The sequence below is a fragment of the Puma concolor genome, chromosome A3, assembly GCF_028749965.1.
Source record: "Puma concolor isolate L17-30 chromosome A3, mPumCon1.1.hap2, whole genome shotgun sequence".
Classification (NCBI taxonomy): Eukaryota; Metazoa; Chordata; class Mammalia; order Carnivora; family Felidae; genus Puma; species Puma concolor.
In genome coordinates, this window is record NC_141669.1 from 59418484 (window position 1) to 59444638 (window position 26155).

At 38.7% G+C, this 26155-nt stretch overlaps 2 protein-coding genes and 1 long non-coding RNA gene across 4 annotated transcripts in view; 2 read left to right on the plus strand and 1 right to left on the minus strand.

The window, feature by feature from the left end:
- The window catches only part of VPS54 (VPS54 subunit of GARP complex), a 139392-nt gene extending 137119 nt beyond the window's left edge, over positions 1-2273 (plus strand). Inside the window, exon 23 of the mRNA XM_086701001.1 lies at positions 2135-2273. Coding sequence (XP_086557127.1) covers positions 2135-2159 — 25 coding nt within the window. The 3' untranslated portion in view covers positions 2160-2273. The remainder of the gene's footprint in view (positions 1-2134) is intronic.
- The window catches only part of UGP2 (UDP-glucose pyrophosphorylase 2), a 64798-nt gene extending 46185 nt beyond the window's left edge, over positions 1-18613 (minus strand). The window contains exons 1-3 of the mRNA XM_025932430.2: positions 18392-18613; positions 2211-2338; positions 1288-1395 (exon numbers count right to left, since the gene is read on the minus strand). Of these exons, the coding sequence (XP_025788215.1) occupies positions 1288-1395; positions 2211-2338; positions 18392-18410 (255 nt within the window). The 5' untranslated portion in view covers positions 18411-18613. The remainder of the gene's footprint in view (positions 1-1287; positions 1396-2210; positions 2339-18391) is intronic.
- A 1009-nt stretch (positions 18614-19622) lies between these two features.
- Positions 19623-26155, plus strand: part of LOC147582483 (uncharacterized) — a 125025-nt gene continuing 118492 nt past the window's right edge. For both annotated transcript variants that reach the window (XR_015249180.1, XR_015249179.1), the window contains exon 1: positions 19623-20557. This is a non-coding gene — a long non-coding RNA (uncharacterized LOC147582483). The remainder of the gene's footprint in view (positions 20558-26155) is intronic.

Genomic DNA, 26155 nt, shown 5'->3' on the forward strand with positions numbered 1-26155 from the left:
CTCAAGAAAAAATCCAAGGGATTTTTAGTAATTTTAAGCTAATTTTAAGCTAATGAGCTTAAGTCACCGTAGATGGTATATAAATGTATGTGTCCAGTTATGTTCCCATAAAACTTTACAAACATAGTCAGTATAGAACTTTACCTTCAGGCAGAACTTTGCCAAAACCCTGCTCGAAACAGCCTTGTTTTAAAACCAGTATTAATTAGATACTAGAAGACTGCAGAATTCAAGAGCTATACTATCTACATAAAATTGCTCCGCTCTATCAAGTTTCTTCTACCTGACATGAAAAGTGCTACAAACAGTGAGATGTCAAAACTGCTGACAGGAAAGGGAAGAAAGGTCAATATGTTAACAAAACCTATTTCCTAGACAATCAACTGCATTTAGATCATTCATTCAACAAACATTTGTTTAGGACACATGGTTCCCTGGCCTTCAAGGTCTCTCAGGAAGACAACACATGCATACAAACAACTACTACTCATGCCAGCTAAGTGCTACATGATGGTAGAAGTAACTACTAGTATCTGAAAAATGCTTCATGGTTTAACATGTTTCCATATATGCTTCTTCATAAAGCCTCATAGCCCTGTAAAGTATGTAAGTCACTTGGTATTGTTCTCATTTTACATAAACCTCCTAAGTAGTAAAACTAGGATATGTACCTCTGACACTACTGCACTACACTTCTTCAGAGCAGCTTTATGCTAGGGGTCGATGACAGAGGTGGAGGCATTTGGACTGAGCCTCAAAGAATGAGCAGGATTTTGACAGGTGAAGAGACCAAAGTATTACAAAGAAATGATATACACAGAAGTCTAGAAGCAGGGAAATACAACATGTGAAAAACAGGCAAGGGAAATATGGCTAAAGACGGGTTGAAAGCATGAGGAGAGCTTTAAGTACGTGATTTAGCATCTGTACAAGACACTATAGGCTATCAGAAATCGGATGGTTTGGGAGAGAGAAGGAAGAAAAGAACATAAATGAAGCTCTTACTATGTGTTTGGTACTTTGCAAAAGAATTGCCTCATATGCAGGGATTTTTAAGTTATGAGGTAGTGTTATAGGGAGAGGAGACTTTCCTAAATCCTCTGCAGGACTGAAAAGATGGGACTAACAGAGGGGAAAGCAGTAGGCTACCTACCTCTGTAGTTTTGGCATGAGGAACAGAGAATGTAAAGTGATGGTTCTTACAGGTCCCCCACAGTACCTCACCCCCAAATTTAAACCCAGGTCTTGAATTACCTTAAATTTTCCTACATTTTATCTAAAACTTACCGAATCTTCTGGAGGTCTCTGGATTTTCCCCCAATCCACAGAAGGTCCCTTTTCTTGCAAAAATCGATGGAATAGCTTCCGAAATCCATCAAGGTCTTTTTTAGTGTGCTATGAAAATAGAAGTTCTTGTTACGATGAGCAGAATACTTAATTTTAATATAGATATGTATTATACATTTAAAACACCTTTCAATTAAATTATTACACTATTAGAACATGGAGTACAGCAGAGACTTTTTTATGCCCCCAACTTAAAAGTGAAGGGGAAGAAAAGCTAATAGGAACCACACTTAAAGGAATACAAGCAAATAATCCCCAAATCTTCCAGCAGTTATCATGTAAACAACACCATTTGGTCCATGGGAATTTCAATTGGTTCTCTACATTTATTTGCCAATACTTTTTTTCTACTTCTTTTAAGTGAAAATTCACTTTCACTGAAAGAAAAAGTAACAAAACACAGTTAACCTCAAAACATTAAGTACGAACTGAAATTTGAAAATGAAAAGGATGATCTATTGATTTATAAACAGAAAAGTAAAAATACCTGTCTACACTGGGAAATCTCTACACAGCTGACAAAGTAGCATGGTTCTATTAGAACTGGCTCTCTGGAAAAAGGCATGCAGGTTGTATGGTTGATAATTCTGAGTACTGTTACCCATTTTTTTACCCAATGATACTAGAACACACAAAAAATAATTTTTTGTTCTGATTCTTTAGACTTTAGAAACTTCCTAGAATTAAAAAAAAAGACAATGGTTTAACAATGGGAAAATGTTGAAAATCCTTAATTGTTAAGCAATCCTACTTTTTTTAATGCTATTATATTTTGTGCTTATTTCAGGCTGGATGATCAACAGCAGCAATAACAACTCAGCATTGTAGATGGATGGAAGCAAGAAACACTGCAGAGTCCTTACCTCAAACTCATGTGATGGCGCTGTGGTAAGTATTTTTTCCAGTTCCTTCTTCACAGATAATTCTAGCTCTTGTCGAATGACTTCTTGGAACTGAGAAGCACCATCCTGAGACATGGCTTTGCTAAGATCTTAAAAATATAAAATCGCCAACAGAAAAAAAATCAGACAGCCATTCAAATAGCTGGTAAGCTATAACTGATTTATTTCTAGTTGATCAGAACATGAAAAGGTTCACTCCTTTAGTCCCATTATCCTCTCGAAGGATATCAGTAGTGTCAACTAATTAGAGCTATATAATCACATGGCCTCAAATTTGTTACATCTACCTGCATTACTAGTGTATCTGAGACACTAATAAATGCTTTTGGGAAGATGGGGCAGGTGGGAATAAAAGGATTAATCTTCATTTGGGCATTTAGTTCTATCTCTACTAATGTTTCCCTCTTAGCCATCAAAGCTGGAGAAAAATGAGAGGTGGAATAATGTTAATAAAGGTATGTTTTATGGTACATGCTCTTATGGAACTGCTGCCAGATAAAAGAACGGAAAGGGCTTAGCAATTTCACAGAAACAAACAAACAAAAACAAAACAAAACAAAAAAAAAAAAAACCGTTCCCTTCCAGGCCAGATGAAAAAAAATTAAGGAATTCTTTCCATTTTAGAAGTGAAGCCCTCCAGTTTCACATTCCTTATTAAAGAAAAACCCGTTGAGAGATACTGGCAATTCCCAGGTGCCTGTATGTGTCTGCATCAAAATTTTCACTTAAAAGGAGAACACAGTGCTCCCTGCCCACTTATTGCCCTCAGTTTTAGCCTAGACTCTTCAGTGCTTATCTGTGTCAGACAATACTATCAGGGCTTTTGGCATAGATGGTCATCTCTGGCCACAGACGGATCTCACTACAGGTGACTCACTAAAGGTAACAGAAATGCCTGATGGACGTAAACAAGTAAAAACAGAAAAATACGCAACAAGAAAACATCCCAAGCCTAAGCACCTTGGGAGAAATATGCCAACACAAGTTGTTTTACATGCTCAGCTATCTAATTATCTTGTCTTTTACTTATGAAATAAGGAACAGTCAGACTACTGTTCACATCACCTTTTCTCTTCAATATGCAACTCAAACTTATTTTATAAATGTAGTTTTGAAGCTTATGTTCAAACATTTTGTTTGATAACTAGTTCTACAAATGGTGATTAATTTACCAGAATCATTTCAGTGAAACTAAAAATACTCACACACACCATAAATTCTTTTATTTGTTATCTGGGCAGAAGAAAACATTTATTCATACAGAATTAAAGCCAACATAACCAAAAAGATACTTGTGAGAGCATAAGTTAGTAAATTATGTAACTCCTGAAGCAATTTATTTAATGTAGACAGCTTCTCCTCCTAAATACCTACAAATGTTAACAAATGAGATATTTAACATTGCTCTTCAAAAACCTTTTAAAATACATTTCCTGTAATATTAAAATCCAAGGGAGGGGAAAAACAAGGAAATTAGGTGAGAACACACAATCTAATCCTAAAATAGCTGTTTTCTAACTGTGCCTTTTTTTTTTTTGAGAGAGAGAGAGAGAGAGAGAGAGAGAGAGAGAGAGAGAGAGAGAATGAGCAGGGGAGGGGCAGTGAGAGAGGGAGACAGAGAATCCCAAGCAGGCTCCCTGCTGTCAGTGCAGAGCCCCCGACGCCCATGAACTGCAAGATCATGACCTGAGTCAAAATCAAGAAGTCAGACGCTTAACCAAACGAGCCACCCTGGCACTCCTAACTGTGCTCTTTTCCTAGGCATAAACCACAACACAACTAAGTTTATGGACTCCAGTAAAACTTTAAAGTGACCCAAATAGTGGTTCATAAATAACTTCTTTGTGAGCTAAGAAACACACATGTGTGTTTCATAAACAACCTAAATGTATGTTTCCACTAGTAAGTAGCAACTTGATTATCATCTGTTCACAACTCCTAACAATGGATGAGTAGGTTTACATAACTATGATAGGTAACTAAAAAATTCCTGTAGAACATTTTAAACTAGAGTTAGTGTGACATCAACTATACACATTCACCTCTTGGTTGACTTAATTGCAATTTAAAATTTATCACAGGTTAAGTATCCCCCAACCCTGCTGCCCCAGCAGTTAAATGAGTTATCCAAGGTTACAGAACCAGCTAATTGCTGGAGCTCAGAAGCAGTATACCTGGGGTATCTCTCCCACAATCTTTAAGCCAACTCCCATGTTAATGTTTAAGAAATAATTTGCAAGAAAATTCTACTAAACATAAGCATAAAACCTCTAAATTAAGGAACACATGAATTTGATTCTGTGTCACTGATGGATTAAAATAGATCAAGAAATTTATAAGGATTTTTAAAATAAGGGTTTTTTGTTGGACTCAAAGACAGCTAACAACAGCCTTGCTGCTTTGTTGCTGAAGTTGTATCCTGAAAGCCAGTATTCAGTCACATTCCTAAAAAATTAGTGATGGAAACATTTAACCTATATTCTACGCAAATGCCAAAATGAGATAATTATAAGTGTAACCGTAAAGTTCAAAAATAATTATTAATAGCTGTTTGAGATTTGTCTACATGAGAACACGAAAACCAAACAAAACACCAAACAAAAAACCCCACCAAACTTTGGAGACTCCCTCTACAGAACAACAGCCTATCAATCTACATGATTTAAGGCCAAAACACACAGAACCCATGTCACTATCCTCCCTATGAAGCCAAGGTAAGAAAGGTTGGCTGAAAGACATTTAATAGTACATGTGATCTTTGCCAGGTGCAGCAGGTCCAAACTTAAGATAGGATTCAAAAAAAAAAAAAAACCCAGATTCAAACTCAAATTCTAACAAATGTCTGTAAGAGTTATTCCTCCCTATTCTTCCATTTCTTTGATATAGCACCAAACACAAAGAACAATTTGTATTCCCTCCAGTCACTCTACAGATATGAACAGCTTACACAACAAAAGAATATTCTAAGGAGGCTATCACCTCTTCCACCCTGTTTCACTGCTGTTTCCAACACAATCCTCTGGGCAGTGCTACTACTGAAGTTTTGTTTTTTAGTGACTAAAGAATAAAGAAGGACTTGGGAATGCAAGCTGGTGCAGCCACTCTGGAAAACAGTATGGAGGTTCCTCAAAAAACTAAAAATAGAACTACCCTACGACCCACTAATTGCACTACTAGGCATTTACCCACGGGAGACAGGTGTGCTATTTCAAATTTTTTTTTTTCAACGTTTATTTATTTTTGGGACAGAGAGAGACAGAGCATGAACGGGGGAGGGGCAGAGAGAGAGGGAGACACAGAATCGGAAGCAGGCTCCAGGCTCTGAGCCATCAGCCCAGAGCCCGACGCGGGGCTCGAACTCACGGACCGCGAGATCGTGACCTGGCTGAAGTCGGACGCTTAACCGACTGCGCCACCCAGGCGCCCCCAGGTGTGCTATTTCAAAGGGACACATGCACCCCCATGTTTATAGCAGCACTATCAACAATAGCCAAAGTATAGAAAGAGCCCAAATGTCCATCAATGGATGAATGGATAAAGAAGATGTGGTATATATACAATGGAGTATTACTCGGCAATCAAAAAGAATGAAATCTTGCCATTTGCAACTACGTGGATAGAACTGGAGGGTACGATGCTAAGTGAAATTAGTCAGAGAAAGACAAAAATCATATGACTTCACTCATATGAGGACTTCAAGAGACAAAACAGATGAATATAAGGGAAGGGAAACAAAAATAATATAAAAACAGGGATGGGGACAAAACAGAAGAGACTCATAAATAGGGAGAACAAACTGAGGGTTACTGGAGGGGTTGTGGGAGGGGGGAAGGGCTAAATGGTAAGGGGCACTAAAGAATCTACTCCTGAAATCACTGTTGCACTATATGCTAATTTGGATGTAAATTAAAAAATAATAATAGGGGCGCCTGGGTGGCTCAGTCGGGTAAGCGTCTGACTTCGGCTCAGGTCGTGATCTCATGGTTCAAGGGTTCGAGCCCCGTGTCAGGCTCTGTGCTGACAGCTCAGAACCTGGAGCTGCTTCAGATTTTGTATCTCCCTCTCTCTCTGCCCCTCCCCTTCTTGCACTCTGTCTTCTCAAAAATAAATAAACATTAAAATAAATAAATAAATTTAAAAAAATAGAAAAAGAATAAAGAAGGACTTTTAAGGATTAAACAATATGCAAGAATAAGGACGCATGCTTAATCAAGAAGACTATTTACCTTAAAGACATGACACAGATCGGGAGACACATAGCTAGAAACCATTTCTCTTTGCAGTGACTTCCTTATCTATCCTGAATTTTTTAAGAAAGGTCTGGAATTTGGGGTAGGAAAAGAAGTACAGACCTTAAAAGCTTTCTTGGACTTAACATTCTCAGGTTACACTTCCAGCAATGATAGTTGTATTTCTAATTAAAAGTCAATTAAAGAATCCCCTGAATAATGCAAGATTTCTAACCTCCCAAATGTTTTATCCCTCCTTACTTTCTAGCAATAGAAAATGGATCATCCTCAACGTTAGAGAGTGGATTAGGAATCAAACATTTCATTACGTTGGTGATAACTCAAAACATTTTTAGAGAGTAGAGGGAGAATTTAATCTACCTCAACATTTTACAGATGAGGAAACTGTGGCTGAAATAGTTAAATGAGTTATCCAAGGTTACAGAACCAGCTAATGGTGGAGGTCAGAAGCAAAGCCCCATCCCACCACAATGAGGCAGAACATCCTGCTCATTTTTTCCTCCTACTCTCTCTTTAATCCCTGGCACAAAATTCATAAGTACTCTCCTCCAAAAGCATTTCTATCAGAATGTCTTCTTATACCCAGTGCAACTGACAGGAAACTCATCTCCACATGGGCTTACTAGAATGGCAGTAACTATTTTTTTTAAGAAGTTTTCCTGCCACCTCAATTTCCTAATTCTTCCTTGTTCACAAGAATTAAAATTTCAACATCATGGACTTTCCCCTATCCAACTGGAGCAAAAAAAAAAAAAAAAGGAGTGGGGGAAGAGGAAAGCAATAGAATCAAGAGGTAGGAGACATTCAATCTAACATTTGTTTTCATTTAATTCAGGTATTTCATTTCATCCATTTCATCAACTAAGAGGTATACATAACACCCTTCCCTGACATCCTGATACTGGCACAAACAAAACAACTTCACATTCTAAAGGAGAAAGCTAGCTTCACAATGCACAGGCCACGGAAAGGGTATAGAAAGAATACCAAGAGCAACAAAGAGGTTAGGAGCTCTCCCCAGGCCACCTCCCACCCACTACTCATTAGCTCTATCAGTCCCAACCTTCCTTGGAAACTCATATTGAGAGGAACCCAAAGTCAGAGAATTAGAGAGCTCACTTTATCTTTAACCTGGAAATGGCTTGCAATCCAAGTATAGTAGTTCCCCCTCATCTATGGGGGCTATGTTCCAAGACTCCCAGTGGATGACCTAAAACCACAGATAATACCAAACTCTATATTTACTATGTTTTTTCTTATACATACATAGCTATGATAAAATTTAATTTACAAATTAGGCACAATAGGAGATTAACAATAAAAAGGTAACTATAGTATAATAGTTATGAGAATGCGGTCTCAAAATATTGTAATGTACTCAGCCTTCTTGTGATGCTGTGAGAAAATAAAATGCCTAAATGATGAGATGAAGCGAGGTGAACGATGTAGGCACTGTGATATAGCATTAGGCTACGGCAGGCATGTCTCGTTTTATTGCACTTTGCTCTTCTTGCACTTTGCAGATACTGCATTCGTTTTTGTTCTTCTTTTCCCCCAAAGCTGAAGGTCTGTGGTAACCCTGAATTGAGCAAGTATATCAGCACCATTTTTACAGCAGCATTTACTCACTTTGTGTCTCTGTGTCACATTTTGGTAATCTTGCAATATTTCAAATTTTTTCATTATTGTTATATTTGTTATGGCGATCTGTGACCAGTGATTATGACTCGCTGAAAGCTTAGATGATGATTAGCATTTTTTAGCAATAAAAAATTTTTAATTAAGGTACATACACTTAGATATAATGCTATTACATGCCTAATAGCTTATATTATAGTATAAATATAACTTTTAAATGTGCTAGGAAACAAACAAAAAAAAACCTCATTTGACTCCCTTTATTGCAATATTTGCTTAATACTGTGGTCTAGAACCAAACCTGAAATATCCCTGGGATATGGCAGTATTGACCTTCTGACAATATGTCAGGAGGAGGAACATCTGCTTCTAGACCTCAGTTGACTGCACGTGAGTGAAACGGTGGATAATGGGGGCTACTGTCAGTATAGAACTCCCAAGAATGTATTGGCAACTGTAAATATAACCATGGATGAAACTAAAGACATATATTGACTAGATTTATGACCAATTAAAGCTAATCATCCTCTTTTGGGCTCTCATTGCAGTCCTTAAACTCAGTTATTTGTGAGTATTCCTCCTAGAAAATCTTTTCTTGTTTGAATTCCATTACTCAATATTACTCTATATCTTTTCCACCTCTGTGACCAGGCCTCAGTTTCCCTAACTGACTCTTTCTTCTCCTACTCCCTGGGTTTCCTTAAGATTCTGTCCCCAGACCACTTTTCCCTTCAATAGTACCCTTACCAGTATCCCAGTATCCTTATTGATAACTCCCAAATATGTGCCTCGTATCCTCATCTTTTTTCCTGAGCTCCAGACTCACCTTCCCTACAGCCTTCTAGACCTTTCCCACCTGGATACCAGGGCTGGATACCTCACACTGAACATGTCCAAATTGTCTAAACTAAACTCACCTCCCTGCCCCCCAATATATGAACACTGTCCCACTCAGTCCTAGATGACCTAGAAACCTCACTCACAGAAGGCTCTTCCCTCCCTTCCCCTCACATTACATCCAATCCAATACTATACACTTCAGTTGCCACAATTCTCCTTCATCGCTTTCCATTCCCACTGCTGCTACCTTAATTTTCCTCTCATTTTCAATCTCCTGGTCATGACAACAACAGTTTTCAAACCAGTCTGCCCATTTGTCACTTTAATCTGGTGGTACCAGGCAGAATGGATTGGTCTCCCTAAGCTGCAACCCCAATCATATCACTTCTCTTCTTCATTGATGAGATTTGCATTTGATGGGAAATAAATACAAATTCCTTAGCCAGACATGTTTTAATAGCCAAGCTGAAGTAACTTTTTGAGTAGACAAAGCTAATGAAAGTGCTAGAGCAGAACATCTAAAGGTTGCAATTTCTTAATTCATTTGTGATATCTCAATAGAGCTTCTAAAACTTTAATGTGTACACAAATTACCTGAAGGGCTTGTTAAAACAGATTCCTGGGCAAGCTCCTGGGATCCTGACTCTGGGAGTAGGTATGGTGTAGGAAGAATATGCATTTCTAATAAGTGAATGCTACCTGTATTGCTTTGAGTAGCTCTGATATAGATTATACTCCATTTTTCTTAACACATTTGTAGCAGCCATACACATCATTCTTCTCTCCACACCCATGCTGTTCTGTCACCTATTGTCTGCCCCAAGGCCAGGTGCTTCAGAGACAGCACGGGGCCCAGAATGGTCTAAAGCCTTCCCAGAGATTGGTTTAAGCATGAAACATAATATGATTCTGACCTGTGAGCCATAGGGTATAGTTTGCCAAAAGACTTAAGCGAAAGGTGCTCTTCACTGAAAAAAGAGACACCTGGAAAGAAATAGAAACTTTTCCTCCCCTGTACATATGTGTCCACCACTTACCTCCTGTTTCTTCTGCCATTTAGTGACCTTAAGGGAAGCTGACCCAAGAATGAGAAAGATAGGCTTAAGAAAGCAGAGGAGAGGGGAGCCTGGGTGGCTGAGTCGGCTAACTGTCCGACTCTCGGTTTCAGATCAGGTCATGATCTCACAGTTTCATGGATTTCAGCTTGCATCAGGATCTGCGCTTGTGGCACAAAGCCTGATTGGGATTCTCTCTCTCCCTCTCTCTACCCCTGCCCCACCTGCACTGTCCCTGTCTCTCTCAAAGAAAATAAAATAAAAAACTTAAAATATTAAAAAAAGCAAGCAAGCAAGCAGAGAAGGAAGGAAAGATTGATGCAGTCTCTATACTCAATTAGCCAACTCTGGAACATGCTACTTCAGAATTCATGTGATAGAAGTCCCTCATTTTTTTAAGACAAAAGTTGGTATTTTCTGCTCCATGAAATTAACAGCAAACTAATTATTATAAGATTGTTCCAAAACATACATCTCAAGTGTCATTCAACATATTTAGAGGAAGGTAGGCAAAAATGAGGAAGAAAAAATTAGAAATTAGTGGCTCAGCATGAATTCCCAAATCATAAAAATCATCATAACCTCCAGGAAACCTCCCTGATACTTAACCCCACCCCCCAAAGGTTTAAACTCTGCAAATGAGTAGCTTCTGCTATTTTGGAGGTGGCATTCTGTGTTCTTGGTGGTAGCTTCTGAATATTCAAAAAGGCCTTCCTTTCAATAATTCCTTTAATGTGGAGGTTTTAATCACTCCTACCTCTGTATTATATCAAACACTCCTTAAATTTTGATTCTTTGCTTAGATGCCTGTCTGCAACACTTTAAGGGCACTAGCCATATTATGTTATTAAAAACATTTTTTCCCAACATCTGACTCAGCACCTGACACAGCGCAGGCACCTGGCAATGTGTAAATAGAGATCAAAACTTATATTCTCATATTAGTGAACCTGAGCAACCACTAATATATATCATTTGTCAGAGTTCAGTTTAAATGTAATCTCCTCCTAGAAATCTTTCTAAACTAAGCATGGTTACCCACTACATGCTCACATGGTAGATTCTTCTACCTCTCCTTTATACCATCGTGCTTTTTAAAATTTATTCAATGTCTACCTTACCCAACAGGTTATAATCTCTGTAAGAATGTACCATGTCTATTTTGTTCAGGCTGTATTCCATGCTGTTAGTTCAGAGCCCAAGGCAGGGCTCGATCCCACAAATCATGAGGTCATGACCTGGGGTGAAATCAAGAGTCCAACACTTAAGTGACTGAGCCACCTAGACTCCCCTTCACTAACTTTAGAGATTAAATAAAATTGGGCAATATATATATTTAGATTTAGCTTAATGTAGGAAAAATATAACCCATGTCATTCAATCATAAGAAAACTCAATTAGTTGACTTTGCATGATCTTTTAGTATTAAAGTCAATGTTGATTATTTCAGATTGCAAACTATAGGACTATTTACATTTACATAGATTTTTAAATGACCCAGTTCTATATACATATGATGCTTAATAAATGCTTTTTGATAAAAAATAAAAGGTACCAGTCTTCTGAGAACTGTTCTAGCACTGAGTATGCAGATCTACTTGCTAATCAAGATTTTTGCTAATCATGCACTACCTACTTAAAAAATTATTTGTAACTATTAGAATTTACACATAAACCAGATTTCTCATTAATAATTGACATTAACTCTGCCCTCATACAAGAGTAGCTCTTAAAAATCTTAAGGGAAAAAAATAAAATAGCATTTCCAAAAAACAGAACTTTCAGAAGAGATGTGTCAACTAGTTAAATAATATCACCTTGCATTAAGTTGAACAGATATAAGAAGGCCATGTCAAGGGGCCTAGAACACTAATTTGCTGAGTGGAGGAAAAAGAAATACAACATCAAATCCTCATCATCAATCCTCATCATCAAGCACAAAAAATGATTTGGCAGGCCAGTCCTGTAATTTGATAGATGTGTATTTAGTTAAAACTTCTAAGCTTGTTAAAGCTTTAAGGTCAGTGAGTCCTATTCCCTTATCTTTGAGATGAAACAGGGCCTCAGAGATGCTGAGTTGCCTAAGGACACAGTAGCACTGCCAAGCTGGAATTCAAACCCTGGAGCCCTGCTTCTCCTTCCTGGAGGAAGGTCTTCCCTTTCTTGGTTACAGTGCATTTACTTGGTTTGTCATCTCCAGGTGGAAGCCTGAATTAAAACATGCAAAAATCCAACTATGTCTATAACGTGAGGTTATTGGGGGGGTTAAAATTATGTAACAGAATAAGCATCCTTTTATGCTCTTCACCTTTTCCCTCTATACTGTTTGTTTTCTGGGCAATGAAAAATCGAAGTTTTTTATGCACTCTCTAAATATTTTATTATGAGGCCAAGCATTTTATCATTGGCATAAGTGAATCTAAAACAGTACATAGGACTGTGTTATTCCATTTTCCTGCACTCTTTGGAAGTTTCAAAATTCTAGGAAGGGTTTAAACATAAATGAAACATCACATCATCGTTTGCCAGGACAGCAACTAGAGGAAAGCAAACTCAAAACACCTTGTCTGCAGGCTTTTGTAGCCGAGGAGCAATGGAGCTACTATTAAAGGAAATATCCCCTAGAATAGTATTTTTTACTTTGGTGACTAATAATTTCAAAGTGGACTAAGCATAATGTGACTATTTTATGTACAAGAATACAATGAATATTTTTTAAAAGATACAAGTGAAATCACAGAAAAACAGGGAACTCTCTTGATTTACACAGGAAAAATTAACAAATATCTAGAAATATTTTGGAAAACGAAATATTTTTTTGTTCATGTAAGTTAACTAAGACAACATAGCCAATTTCTCCACGGTTCTCAAAAACAACCCTTAATTGTCAAAATGGGTTTGGGGCACAATCAATTTCATTTGGCAATGACTGAGAGAAATAAACAATGGGACTGTTGGCAGAGAAAAAACCTAAGCCTTAAACAATTACTTTGCAACAAACTAAAGGGGATGCCTGCATCACCAACGGAAAACTGGGAAACAGCTTTCAAATGGAGTATTATCCCCTTTCCCCCACTTAAAGCCCAATTAAACACATAGCTTAATTTTCTTTTGATAGCTCAGCAAGCCAACTTTCAAAGAATTCAGTAAGTTATGCATAGAAAGATACATGCCTGGTAGAAGAATTTTAGAGATCTAAGACACATGGTTTTAATTAATTGTCATTTTGCCTGTAACAATCCATCAAATCACCCAAAATGAAGATGTCCACAATTCAAACACTATTTACACCAAGTTCAAAATTTGATAGTTTATAAAATATAGGCTGTGTCAAAAGGACACCAGTCTTTAGAAAAAGTCAAGCTTCTAAAGAGATTCCAAGCAATCAAAATGGTGGTAAGTGAATCATAATACTTCCTCATTCACTAAATCCCAAACCCTCAGAGGCTCTCCGCCCCCAAATTTTATTCTAATAATTCTGGGATTTTCTCCATTGGCATAAATTCTGGATATCAAGAAAAATCACATTATGGAAAGTTAGTACAGTCAACTCTTAATTACTTGTTTTTTATAGATAATCCACAGTGTAACTTTGAGATATTTGTTTATATTAACTTTTTAAAAATGGATATATCTGACTTTCTGAGAACTCCTAATACCTGCACTTAGGCATAAAAGTTCCAAATACAATTTGGTGGAAAATAAAAAACTACAGTATATTATTTCTTTTATCGGGAACATTTTCATTATTGGGCCAACTAATGTTATTAAGTATCCTATTATTAAGTCTCCCATTATTTTAAAGTTACTACAATTCATAAAATTACAACTTTCTACGAAAAAAAAAATCACACACACAGAGAAGGGTGTCTATGAAGCAATATTACAAGAAAACACCTACTATCCAAAATTAACATTTTAGAGTAATTTCCTTTTAAAGTTACTTTTTAATTTATCTTCAGAATATTAAGATGGCACTTCTGAGAAGTGTACCAGTTAATATTTCTTATTTCTCTAACGTTCCCTATCAATTTCTTTTTTCAGTAGGCTTTCACAAATTAAAACCATCCATCTTACTGGAAGAAAGACCCAGTTATCAAGAACAAAGGGAATTTAACCACAGAGATTACAAAGTCCGTGGTGGAAAACAAAGTTTTCGTCAGCTCAACTCTTTATTCTGAGTTTCTTTTAATTTTCCACTTGGAACTGTGATTCTGAATGTAACTAAGTCCCCCCTCTCTCTAGCAACATAATGAATCCTAAGCCGTATCTTTAAAAAATGAGGAGTGGTCTTTAGTCACTACTTTGTCCCCTCTACTACTGCCTCAAATCCATGTCACAATCCCCTTGGGCTAAAAACATCCTAGTCCTCTAAATAATCAGCAATAAGCTAAATTTAGTTTGAGGATTTGAGAAGAAACAGGCCAAGGCCCAACCTCCACAACCAGGCCCCACACTGCATCTCATCCGTATATTCATCTGAGACCCCTCCAGTTAAAATTAGCTCAGCTAATCCTCCCTGGCTAGCTGCCATCTACCAAGCAGGAATCATAAAAATAAAGTCATAAAGAGAGAATTCCAACAAATGGGAAAGTCGATAGGCCTCAAATGTTTTTTAAGTGACACACGGATACTAAAATGGCTTCCCCTGAAATATAAGAAAGCACCTCAATATATGAATATTAAAGGACATTTTTATATAATTTAGATAATGGCCTATTAAAAACAGTTCAAAAAAGTTCCTTTAATATTACAGTATAAGCACATAACATGTCCTTAGCAAGCTAGATAACAATAGTTCCTGAACCATTTATAAATTCCAAATCATGTAGAGAGATTATCCTGTAACTCTCAGAACTTTTAAAAAAGCTAAATCCCAAATGACACTTACTGACAAACCTGGCAAAAAGTCACAGCTGCTGAGGACCCCTAGCACCTCCAACTATTATGCAGAGTCCCTTCTCAACACCGCTAGTACTCACATTTATTTAGAGTAACTGGGGGCCCTGCAACAACCCCTGGGGTGGAGAAAACCAGCAAATGGGAAGTAATTTTCAGGCAGGCAGAAGGTGACCTGAGGGCAGAACACAACAGCTAGGGAATTAGGGCTTATCTTCAGGAGAGTCTTCCTATAAGAAAGATACTTAAGTGCCAGAGGAACACAGACTTGAGAGATGGCCAAATAAAGTTGAACCTTCTTTCAGCCAAGGAGTGTATACTGAAAATACTCCTGCCTAAGCATTTTCATTAACTGAACATTTCTACCTAATGACAGGTCAAAGTGCTTGAGAATGGAGATGCCCAGCCTTCCTGCAAAGCACATTGCCTCGATCTGGGAGAAGATCGAGTATAGAAGGGCAGAAGGGAGAAGCCAAGTATAGAAACCCCAAGTCCTGACCAGGCATTCAAAAACCCGTGTACACAACACGCAGTTATAATACCTAGATGTTCTGAATTTCAAGTGCCCACTATAAGGGATAGACATGTAAACGCTCAAAATATTTTTGTTGACTCTACTGAAACAAAAACTGTCATCAACTATGTATTTATATCACAATTCGAACTTCTCCTCTCCCACTCCTGCACTTTTTTTTTTTTTAAATAGATCAACTCCCAAGTCTTGGGGACCTAAACACCAAACTTAGAATAGGAAAATAAAGAACAGTGATACCTGCTTTGTCTCTATTTATTGCTGTTGATGACATAAGGTTGTATTTATGGTGGCGATGCTATCTGAATGGCCACCATCATTTCAAGAAAGAAAAGCAAAACTCACTGGCCATCTATTTTATGACTAGGACCTCCATATAATTCATCTCATTTCGGGTTCTCAATAACCCTGTGGCAAAGTATTAATACCCAATGTTTATATAAGTAGAAACTGAGCCTCAGAAAATTTATGTATCTAAGATCACCTGTCAGGAGAATTCAAACCTAAATCTAAACCCTTCTATCTTTCACAACATTTATGTAATCTAAGTGGTGTTATTAAAAAAAAACTGTAACTGAAAATAAAAAATGTATACAATCCTACTAAAAAGTACATGGAAAATGCTGAGTTTCTGATGTCATCCATGACAAATTCTTTTAGAGCATCCATCACTTCAAGACACTATTTCCCATAGGGATATAATATTATCTTTGCCCACAGGGAACTGACAGTCTAGTTAGAGAAAAAAGCCATCTGGGTAGGTTTTTAATGTAAGAGGCAACAAAAAGTACTGGAAATGACAAGGGTTTTAGAAACATTTATATAGTAATTTGAATGCTTACTAGTTGTGAACTTTGGACAGGCTCCTTAAATTTCCTCAGCTGTAAGGTCATAATTAAAATCTACTTCTTAGGAGCTCTTGTGAAGCTTAAATGAGACAACAGGTGAAAACAGTTAATTCTATCTCTCTCCTATGTCACGAGCTAAGTGTCAATGAGTGGAAATATCAGTAAGTGATATAGCAAAGATCAATTTGATCTGGTACAAAAAAATTCAAAGACAAAAATCCCAGTCCTTACACTTGAAAACTTATCTGTGGAGACAGCTGAGTTAATAGCCAATTAGGTTTATCATTTGTAACAGCAGCAAAGTTAATTAAACACATAGAGTGTTTATACTTAAAGTACAAAATTTAAACAATAATGAATGGAACACAAATCATGTTAAATTTGGGGGGGGGGGAGAGGTATCATTTTCTGGTGCCAAACTGCTAATTTAAAGGGAAAACTACCATTTAAACCAAAAGTGGATGGCAACTAAATGCAATGTTGGGTTGAATCATGGAACAGTAGCCTGACTCTTCAGTCAACACTGATGTACCAATGGTAATTCCTTAGTTTTGACAAATGTGTTACTTTCCATAAATCTAAAAGTATCCCAAGATAAAAAGCAGATGACAAGGGAAAGGAATATACATAGCAACAATTAGGTATTGCCACTTGATTTTGGGTTTCCTGAAGATAGTTAGCCATGAATAGCAAAGGCTTTGAAATCAGTCAACACACACCATCCCAGCAAGCTACTCTAAGCATAACTACTAGGAATACCTGAAGTGTAATATTCTTAACGTTTAAAGAAAAGTGACTTGTCCACTTTTTCCTAGCATACTCTTGCAAAAAGCAGCTTTCTGGTAATTTTGCTGTTGCTGTTACAAAACCAGCAAATTAAGTTACCTCTGTTTTTGCATTCTTGACTAAGACATTTATTCAATCAGAATATAAACAGCCTCTCTCACCACATACATAAATTTGAAAGTCTAATAACAAGTGACATTTCTGAGCTTAGTGCTAAAGGCAAGCATAACTGTCTCATCTGCTTCCATAAATAAGGCAGACAGTCAAATACTCTTAATCTATTATACAAAACTCAAAGAAGAGTTAATAAAATGATATAAAAGTTACTAGGGCATTTTTATTCCCAGGGTCAAATAATGGCCGTAACTGACAATTTGCTTTTTAAAGCTCATCCACTGGGAGTCACATTAAGTGGTTGTGAACTTTCACTACCTGTGTGTTCAGCAAGACAGCTGAAGCTTTTAAACTCTGAAGTATGCAAGAAAAGAATTTACTTGCATACCAGAATGCAAATCCTATGCTAAAAACTAGCGACAGGTTTAAGGTATCACCAATGTCAATGTGTACAAACTACACACAAACACACACACACATTCAAACATACAAGCAATGTTAATTAACACTTAGTTCAGAGGCATTCACTAACCCTTTTAAAATACGCATGGAGAATTTAAAGGGCAATTTTCAAATTTCAAGGAAACCTTAATAATCTTTCCAAATTTCAAAGAAGGAAAAAATAAACAGCAATGCAGCAAAGTCATTTCTCCTGCTGAAATGACCTCCAGCTTCTATGAGCTACTCCCGGTTTCGCAATAACTGAATCTGAGACTCCAACCACGTACACACAAAACGGAGTAGAAGCAGAGAACACTAAAGCTTCCCCAACAGTCCTGGCAAAACCCACCTCCGTTCCCTCGGTCCTCACGGTTCCCCTTCCCTTCCGCGCACACATCTTTACCTTGACTTCCACCAGGAAAAGAGAACAGGGTTAATCAGCAACCAAAATCCTGTTTTATCATCAGTTAACAGACACTAACCTGGAGAGCCAGAGTGCTACTAACCTGATTTCAGGGAGGCAGAACTAAACCCAGCAGAGCACAGGGGTATAAATTATACGAATCCGAAATGCCAAGCCAGCAGCTCAATGCAGCTCAAATGTCAATTTAAGGAAAAGGCTTTTGCAAACAGTATCTCAAATGAACATTTACACTTCCAAACCACCCACCAACCTCCCGACTGCCAGGACCCAAATTCGGCTAAAGCAACCCGGGAGACAAAAAGAAGAGTGTCTTACCTTGTACATATCTCGACATTTTAGGGATTTATTAAAATACTGTGATGTGTATATATTAATTTCTAGAGGAGTTACGCTATAGGGCAGGTATCTCTTCCTCCCCTGCTTTAACAACCGACGTGTTCTTTCTCCCCTTCCTATGTTTAGCCACTTAAGAGACTATTCAAAGCTATTAAAACTGCCTTAAAAAAAAAAAAAAAAAAAAAAAAAAAACAGGAAAACCTCCCCCACTTCCAAAGAGAAGAAACTTAGTGAGACTGAGTCTACTTAGAACTCCTGTCTACACTGCGCTCCTGACACAAACCAGGGCCAGCTGGAGACTCCCGGAAAAGGTAAAATCACACGAACTTAAATTTCATCAATGAAAGAGGAGGATCTACAACGGCTATTTCACCGCCCCCCGGGTCCCCACGCCCTCCCGGGTTGGACGACAGCAGACACTGGCCGGCCGCACCCCCCATCCCCTCCCCCTCGCTGCCGTCCAGCCTCCGGCCGGTTCCCCAGGAAACCCCGGTCAACAGCAGCTCGCGCCCCAGCGGGGTTGGGGAGGCGGGCAAGGCCGGCAAAGAGGGGCAACGCAACCGTTTTTACCAGCCCATAAACACCCTGGGACTAGGAGGCGGTAAGAATTCCGCGCGCCCGCCGGCGGGCTGGGGCCTCCAGCTCGCCCCCTTCCAGCAGCGAGGCGAAACCATGTCGTGGCTTTTTCTCGGGAGGGGCCGAAGACCACATCGCCCCTCCCCCCACAGCAAACACTGAGGGGCCTTCCGCGAGGAGAGAACCCGCAGGCAGCCGCGAGCCCAAGGGACTAGAACGCGGGAGGGCCCCGAACCCCAAATTCGGCCTCCGGGGCAACACAGCGGGTGGGGCAGAGGAGCTCTACACATATCCCTGAGGGACGCACACCCGCCCAAAGGGTCGTGGAAAGCCCGTCCCCGCCTCTCTCCAAACCACCACCGAGACCCACCTTCCTCCTCTTCCTTTAGCAGCTGGGAAATTGGGGGCGTTTATGGCGCCCCGGGAAGAAGACTCGCAGGCTGAGAGAATGTCACCTCTGAGACACCCTTGTCTCTCCCCCTCTTCCCTCACACATGCACAACTTGAACTCCTCGCCAGCGGTTGCAGCCCAGCTGCTGACCCCCTGCGTCCACCAGGCTGCGGGCTTCTGACACCCCAAGCCCCCACTTTCTCCCAAACACCTCCCCTCCCCCTCCATTTGGAGCAGCCCCCCTCAATGCGGAAATGTCCCCGCCGCGCAGACAGACAGGAACAACCGCCAGTCAGGAGCCGAGGCGGATGCAGGGCCTAGCCAATGAGACGCGCGGAGGTGGCAGCAGGCGGGGCGTCTGAGGCTGAGGGGACACCCCCCTCCCCCCCCACCCCCCCCCACCCCCCCCGGGAGGTGAGCGCAAACAGGACCCTGGGATCAGCTTGTAAAAGCAGCACCTGCTGCGGCGGGGCAAGGGGTGTTTCACCAGTAAAACTCCCCGGCTTCTACGGATACTTTAGCAAGGGCGAGAACCTGAAGCACGAGTGGTTATTTTTGCAGTCCATAAAAATGTTCCGGTTTACGAGGGATTGAAGATAGCTAAACAGCGGATAGAGCCAGAACGCTCCACGGCTACTACCTGAGAGAGCCTTTCTCAGTAGATACAAACTCTCCTCCCTACATCTGGTCTGGGGAGGGTGAAGGTGCGTTCAGGAGTAAGCAGTGGGAAGTGTGGAGTCCACCAACAGAAGGAGGGATTTAGGGTGTGGGAAAAAAGTGCCAGGTGAAGGCTCTGCCACCAGAACCAGCACGGCCAGTACCTATTCCTGTAGAGAGTTATGCTGTGATAGACATTTACTTTAATGACCAAAGTGGCAATGGCTTGTTACCCCTCGAGATGCTTACCTTTACTATTCTTGAAGTCCACAAGGAAAGAGGATGTTGCAAGAACCTTGGCAGTGGCGTGTGAACTGCGAGAGGGCCAGCCCAGCGCCCGCTAAATCACACCTGATATTTGCCAACACCTGTAAAACTCAGTGGGTGTATCTCAGACTTCACTTTGTGACTCAGTCAAACTATGTCAGGACAGATGAATTGTCAGCACTCTCTTAGAGGCCTGCAATAAACCAAGTAATTCTAGAAGAGTTTGAGGCTTTGGACAACCCTAATCAACCAAGGTAAAGTAAGAATTTTTTAATGATTCACCTGTAAACAAATTTTTTTAGTGCCACATATTCGTATGGAAATGTTATTAGACAGGTAACAGAGAAAAGGCCAGTGATTAATTTGTCATGCTAGACAGCAACAATCCTTGGTGATATATTTATTATGTGAAATCCAAAAAGATTGACCTCTCAGCTATAAAAGTAATTTTCCCAAATAAAAACCAAAGAAGTGTCTAAAACCCAGGTATCTACATTTTAATAATGGCATTTGGAGACAGGATCTTAATCAGAATCTCCACATTCTTTGTGTGAGGTAGAGAAATTATAGCAGCAGTAAATAAGAGTATTAATCAATCAGTGTTAACACCAAAATAAGATGCCACCAAAACATTTGGGCCCCATAGGTTTGCTTAGCCTGCAAAAGATAAAGGGCAATGAAGAGTCTTTAATTATACAAGATATATTGTAAGAAAGATGATCAGTTATTTTCTACCTTTACAGAAGGTTAAGGAAGAGAAAATGAGTTTTAATTGCAGCAAGAGCATTTGGTAATACCTAAGAGTGACATCTTGATTTATGAATAATTAAATATTCAGACATCATACCGAAGGATATTGTACATTTGCTGCCTCAAGAGATCTCCAAAAAGTAACTACCTGTCTTCAGCAGTTAAGTTCACAACCACCCAAAGTCTGACTCTTAGAGAAGTAGTACTCTAGTAGCTATATTCCCATATATTATTTACAAATAGTGCCCTGTAAAATGGAATTTCTTTAGAGAGTCATTTAAATTTAAGTTTTGAGCCCCCAAACATTTTGTAAAAGAGCCTCCCACTTCTTCAGAGCCACTAGAAACAACCTCACTTGGCAGATCACGTGGGGATGGGGAGAAAGATCATGGCCACGGAGCAGCTTCAAGTCTTCTTAGAAGGCAATTGCCTATCTCTCTGTATATTTATGCATTTTAGTACCTGAAAAATCACTTTCTCTGGTGTGTGTGTGTGTGTGTGTTTATGTGTGTGTGTGTATGTATGTATTTAATCCTTTTTCTCATAATACACTACTGTGAACTTCCCTTCAAGGTACATGATGTTGGTACATCTATCGTTGGATATCTGTAACATGGATAGATAGATTTACAGATTAAACCTTTGCAGAAACTTTGGGGGACCTAAAGGAGGATGAAGAGTGTGTATTTAGGGGTAAGTTAGAATTAGATGCCTTTTTAGATTTAGTTCTTGGCAAATGTCTGGTAATAGCAAGTACTCAGTAAGCGTATACTGAATGACCAGTTTAGTGCCACAAGTAAATAAGATTTTAAAATTTAATTTGTACTTAGAGGTAAGGAATTTTTAATTTTTAGTTTGTCTACCTAGAATGTGAACTTGGGCCAGAATATAAGAAAAATAGCAGCAAATGCAATGTCTTGATGACTTTACAGTAAGCTTTGCTAACTCCCAACATGAGCATTATCCAATAAGAGGTGGTTTAGAAATTGCTAAAGTATGAAATAAGTGTACAGATCAGCAATGTGTGTGGTCTTTTATTTTTTTCTTGTCTATCCTACATCTATCCCCTAAACACAATACAATAAAGCAGAGCAGTTTTGGAGAACATGTCAGAGACATAAAAATTTCTGTGTCATGCCCAAAGTGTTTAGCCAAGAAACCAGGCAGCAATTATACACTAGACTGTTGCCCACATTCAATATTGGCTCCCATCTGTACCTATCTAAATTCTTGGCCACCCACATAAAAAAAGGAAAAAGGGGGCTACTGTTGGCCAGAAATTGCCAGTTACTGACTAGATCTAACAATAGGGCATTTCACTTGAGTTGAAAGGTAACCAAACAGGGTTAACTAGAAAAAGATATCAAATAATATCTGTGAGACAAACTACTAATGAATGAGTAGTCTAAAAAATGAATAGTGTTTCCAATTACTTGAGGAAGAGAAAGACTTCATTCTTTCCTGTTGCCAACACCCTGTTGTTAATGAATCAGGAAGTTTGCTGAAACAAGTGGTGAATTTAAATTATGACATATCCTTCCATTTGTTCATAGTATGATTTTTAAATTAAATTTGAAGGTTATTTAACTTTTACATCCCAAAAGTAGCAATGATTTCAAATAACTAAGATCCTTTAAAAAAAAAAAAAAGAGTTGTCTCACATTACAGATAATTATCTAAGATTGATAAGAGTTGATAAATCTTCTAAGTAGTTTTAAAAGTCATTAGGCTCAGAAGAATGCAGTTGAACTGCAACATGCATTATCTTGTTCACATTTATCAATAATTCCCCTCTAAGTTCACCTTTGAAAGTTGCATAGAGGGCAAGTCCTTAGTATGTGTCTCCTGTTTCTCCTTTTCTGCGTGTTGCCCAAAGGAGAGTGTTGCTGAGAAATGGTGATGCCCGTGAAGTTTTTGTATTTCACTCATGTGCCAAACTGTATCTCCAGATTCCACCTTGATGATAGAAGCAGAGGAGTCATTTCCTTTAATGAGTAGCCTAGGAATAACCATTAAAAAAACATGCTGTGTTCTCTCAGGGTTTTTAATAAACATAGATCATTATGTAATCATGATTTGAAAATATATAAAGACTCCCTAAGAAATAACACATCTCTTCTAAACTCATAAGATAAACATTCTTGCTTTTCTGTAGTGATATATGTATAGATGATGAGACTACTTACTGACTTTGAAATCCTCATGGAGAAGAGCTGTGAAATAGAAAACTATTTAGTTTAATCCTATTTTTTCCTCCATATTTCTTTCAGCCATATTAAAGATTCCCTGTTGTGCATCCCATCAAATGTCTTTTGATGGTTTTCCAAACATCTCTGCCTCTGGTCTAGCTTATTAAATTTCCTGCCAGTGCCACCACTGGGAAGGAAAGGATAAAGAACTTCTGTTCCCTAACTTAGTCTCTAGGAATTTATTTTAAGCATTTCACACCCACCATTCTAAGTATTACAGAGAAGATCCTCAGGACTGTTCTTTGGATGAGGCCTAAATAATTGGGTAATTATATGTCATTAAATGGGTAATATGATTAGGGAATAAAAAGTAACAGTGTTTTTCCCTCTCTATACTGGAAAGGAGGAATGTCATAGTTAGAGAAAGACCACAGAAAAAATGTGGTATATTAATGTTAAGTTCTGGTACCATTTTTAATTGAACTTAAAAAAAATCCAATAATGATGCACATCTTTAAAAAAAAATCTAGTACCAAAATGTCCATAATGAGTAGCAACAGATAGCTAGCTATCTCTCCTTACTCCAACATTGCACCCCAGAGGCAACCATTTTTTCTTTCTGACAGTTCTATAATTGTTCTGACAATTCTATACCTGATAGTTATTTCTAAGTGTTTATATTGCTTTTGTTGTTGTTGTTGTTTTTATTTTCTAGATTTTAGGCATTATGTGTTTGACTTCCTATTATTACAAATACAGACTTTGTTCACTTAAAACCCTGGCCTTGTTTTCTCCATTGTATTAGTTTCCTGAACTTTGTAGAGCTATATTTCCCAACCTTTTCTGCATCACAGCACAGAAAGAAAATGATAATATTTGCGTGGCATCCTGGGATAACCTAGAGTGTGTGGGGATCTATATTGGACTTGGTGATAAGTTAATTGCTTTTTAAATAATAAAAACATGAGAATAAAAATAAATGCAAAGTAATAGGGGCATTATTAGATACTGAACTTGTATAAAACTCTGAGCAAAAATCTTTTCAAATTTTTGAATGAGATAATTGAACTTGTCTGTGTGAACATAACCTTTTGAATCACGTTTTATTCTTGAAAAAGCTACACATAGTTTCTGATCAAGACTTTCAAATTATAATCTCTTCGCATTCTTGACAGTTACTATAGTAGACTGAATAATGGCCCTCAAAGATAACCAGTTTTTAATTCCTGGGACCTGTGAATGTAACCCTGTATGGTAACAGGGATTTCAATAGTGTGACTGCATTCATGATTTTCAGATCAAGAGCTTATCCTGGATTATTTGGTTGGGCCCTAAATGTAATCACTAGTATCCTTATAAAATGTAAGCAGAAGGGGGTGCCTGGCTGTAGAGCATGTGACTTGATCTCAGGATCAAGCTGATGAATTTGAGCCCCACATTGGGGGTAGAGATCACATAAAAAAATAAAATAAGTATAATAAAAAAATAATAAGATGCAGGCAGAGGGAGATTTGAAGACAGGGAAGAAAAAAGTGATGTGATGATGATAGAGGCAGGGGAGAAAAGGCAACGTGATTCAAGGCCATGAGCTAAGCAATGAAGACAGCCTGCAGAAGCTGGGAAAAGCAAGGAAATGATTTCCCCCTAGAGCCTCCAGAAGTAGTTTGGCCTTGCTGATACCTTGATGTTAGCCCAGAGAAACCCATTTCAGATTCCAGACTTCCAGAACTATAAGAGAATAAGTATATATATGTTATAAAGCATCCAGTTTATGCTCACTTGTTTCAGCAGCCATAGGAAATGAATACAGTCACCATTCATGAGGAATGTTGCACAGATTTAAAAAACTTATAAACCATTCTTTAGAAGCCATTAAAAAATGTGTAATGGTTGAAATCATATTCAAGGAATCTAACAACTCTTTTTATTGATAAACACAATGATGAAATTTAATGTGATAAGGCAAATGGATTTTTAATTCAACTAGACTTTTTTCTAGTAAATATTTATGGAGAATGATGAAGATTTAATTTGTAAAACACACGTTGTTGGATCAGTAAGACAAAAACTAGTTTGGATGCCATTAAAAGGGTATATCAGCTGCAAACAGCCAGAAGCACCTGATGTCTGTGAAGTCAGAGTTTCAGAGCCACCAAAGTTGCACCATCCAGGAGCTCAGTGCTGGCTGCTATGTGCTGAACACAGCCAAGGAGGTATTCTGCCATCTGGACATCTACTTCAGCAGCCAGCTGCTGAGCTGCTATTCCCTTTAAGTGGCCAGTGGAACTACTGAATGTTTTTCATCATCTACTCCACCTGTAGAGACTCTGTTCCTCTTGAGCCACCCACTGATAAAGGCTGCTAGCAGCTGGAGGCAACCATCCCTGGGGGTCCCAACTGCCTACCCCAGGCCTTAAAGGCTCAATGTCATGCTTCACAGCTGTAAGGCATTCAAAGCATTGAATTAGAAAATTCTGGTCTATATTATCTCTCCCACCACTTCTGGGCAGCACACCAAGAAAATGAGAATTTGGAGCACAGACCAGTGCTGGGAGAGACAGGCCATTCTCAAATATCAGTGACTTTCAGCCAGAGTTTTACATAGAAAACATTAGAGGTTTGTAAACCCACTGAAGTCCTGGCTTTGTGTGGATTTGTACAGTAACAAAACTGAGATTATTGGAATAATATAAATAAATTTATTGGAGACTACTGTCTGGATTTGGAGCATCACAGATAGATTCAGAAACTGTAAGCTGTTTGATACCTTTCTAACACAGATCAGCATGGGATGGAGACCAGATAAAGCCACAAATGGAGTACCAGGATAATGAAAGAAAATAAGGATCCCAGGGCACCTGGGTGGCTCAGTCAGTTAAGCACCTGGCTTCAGCTCAGGTCATGATCTCACGG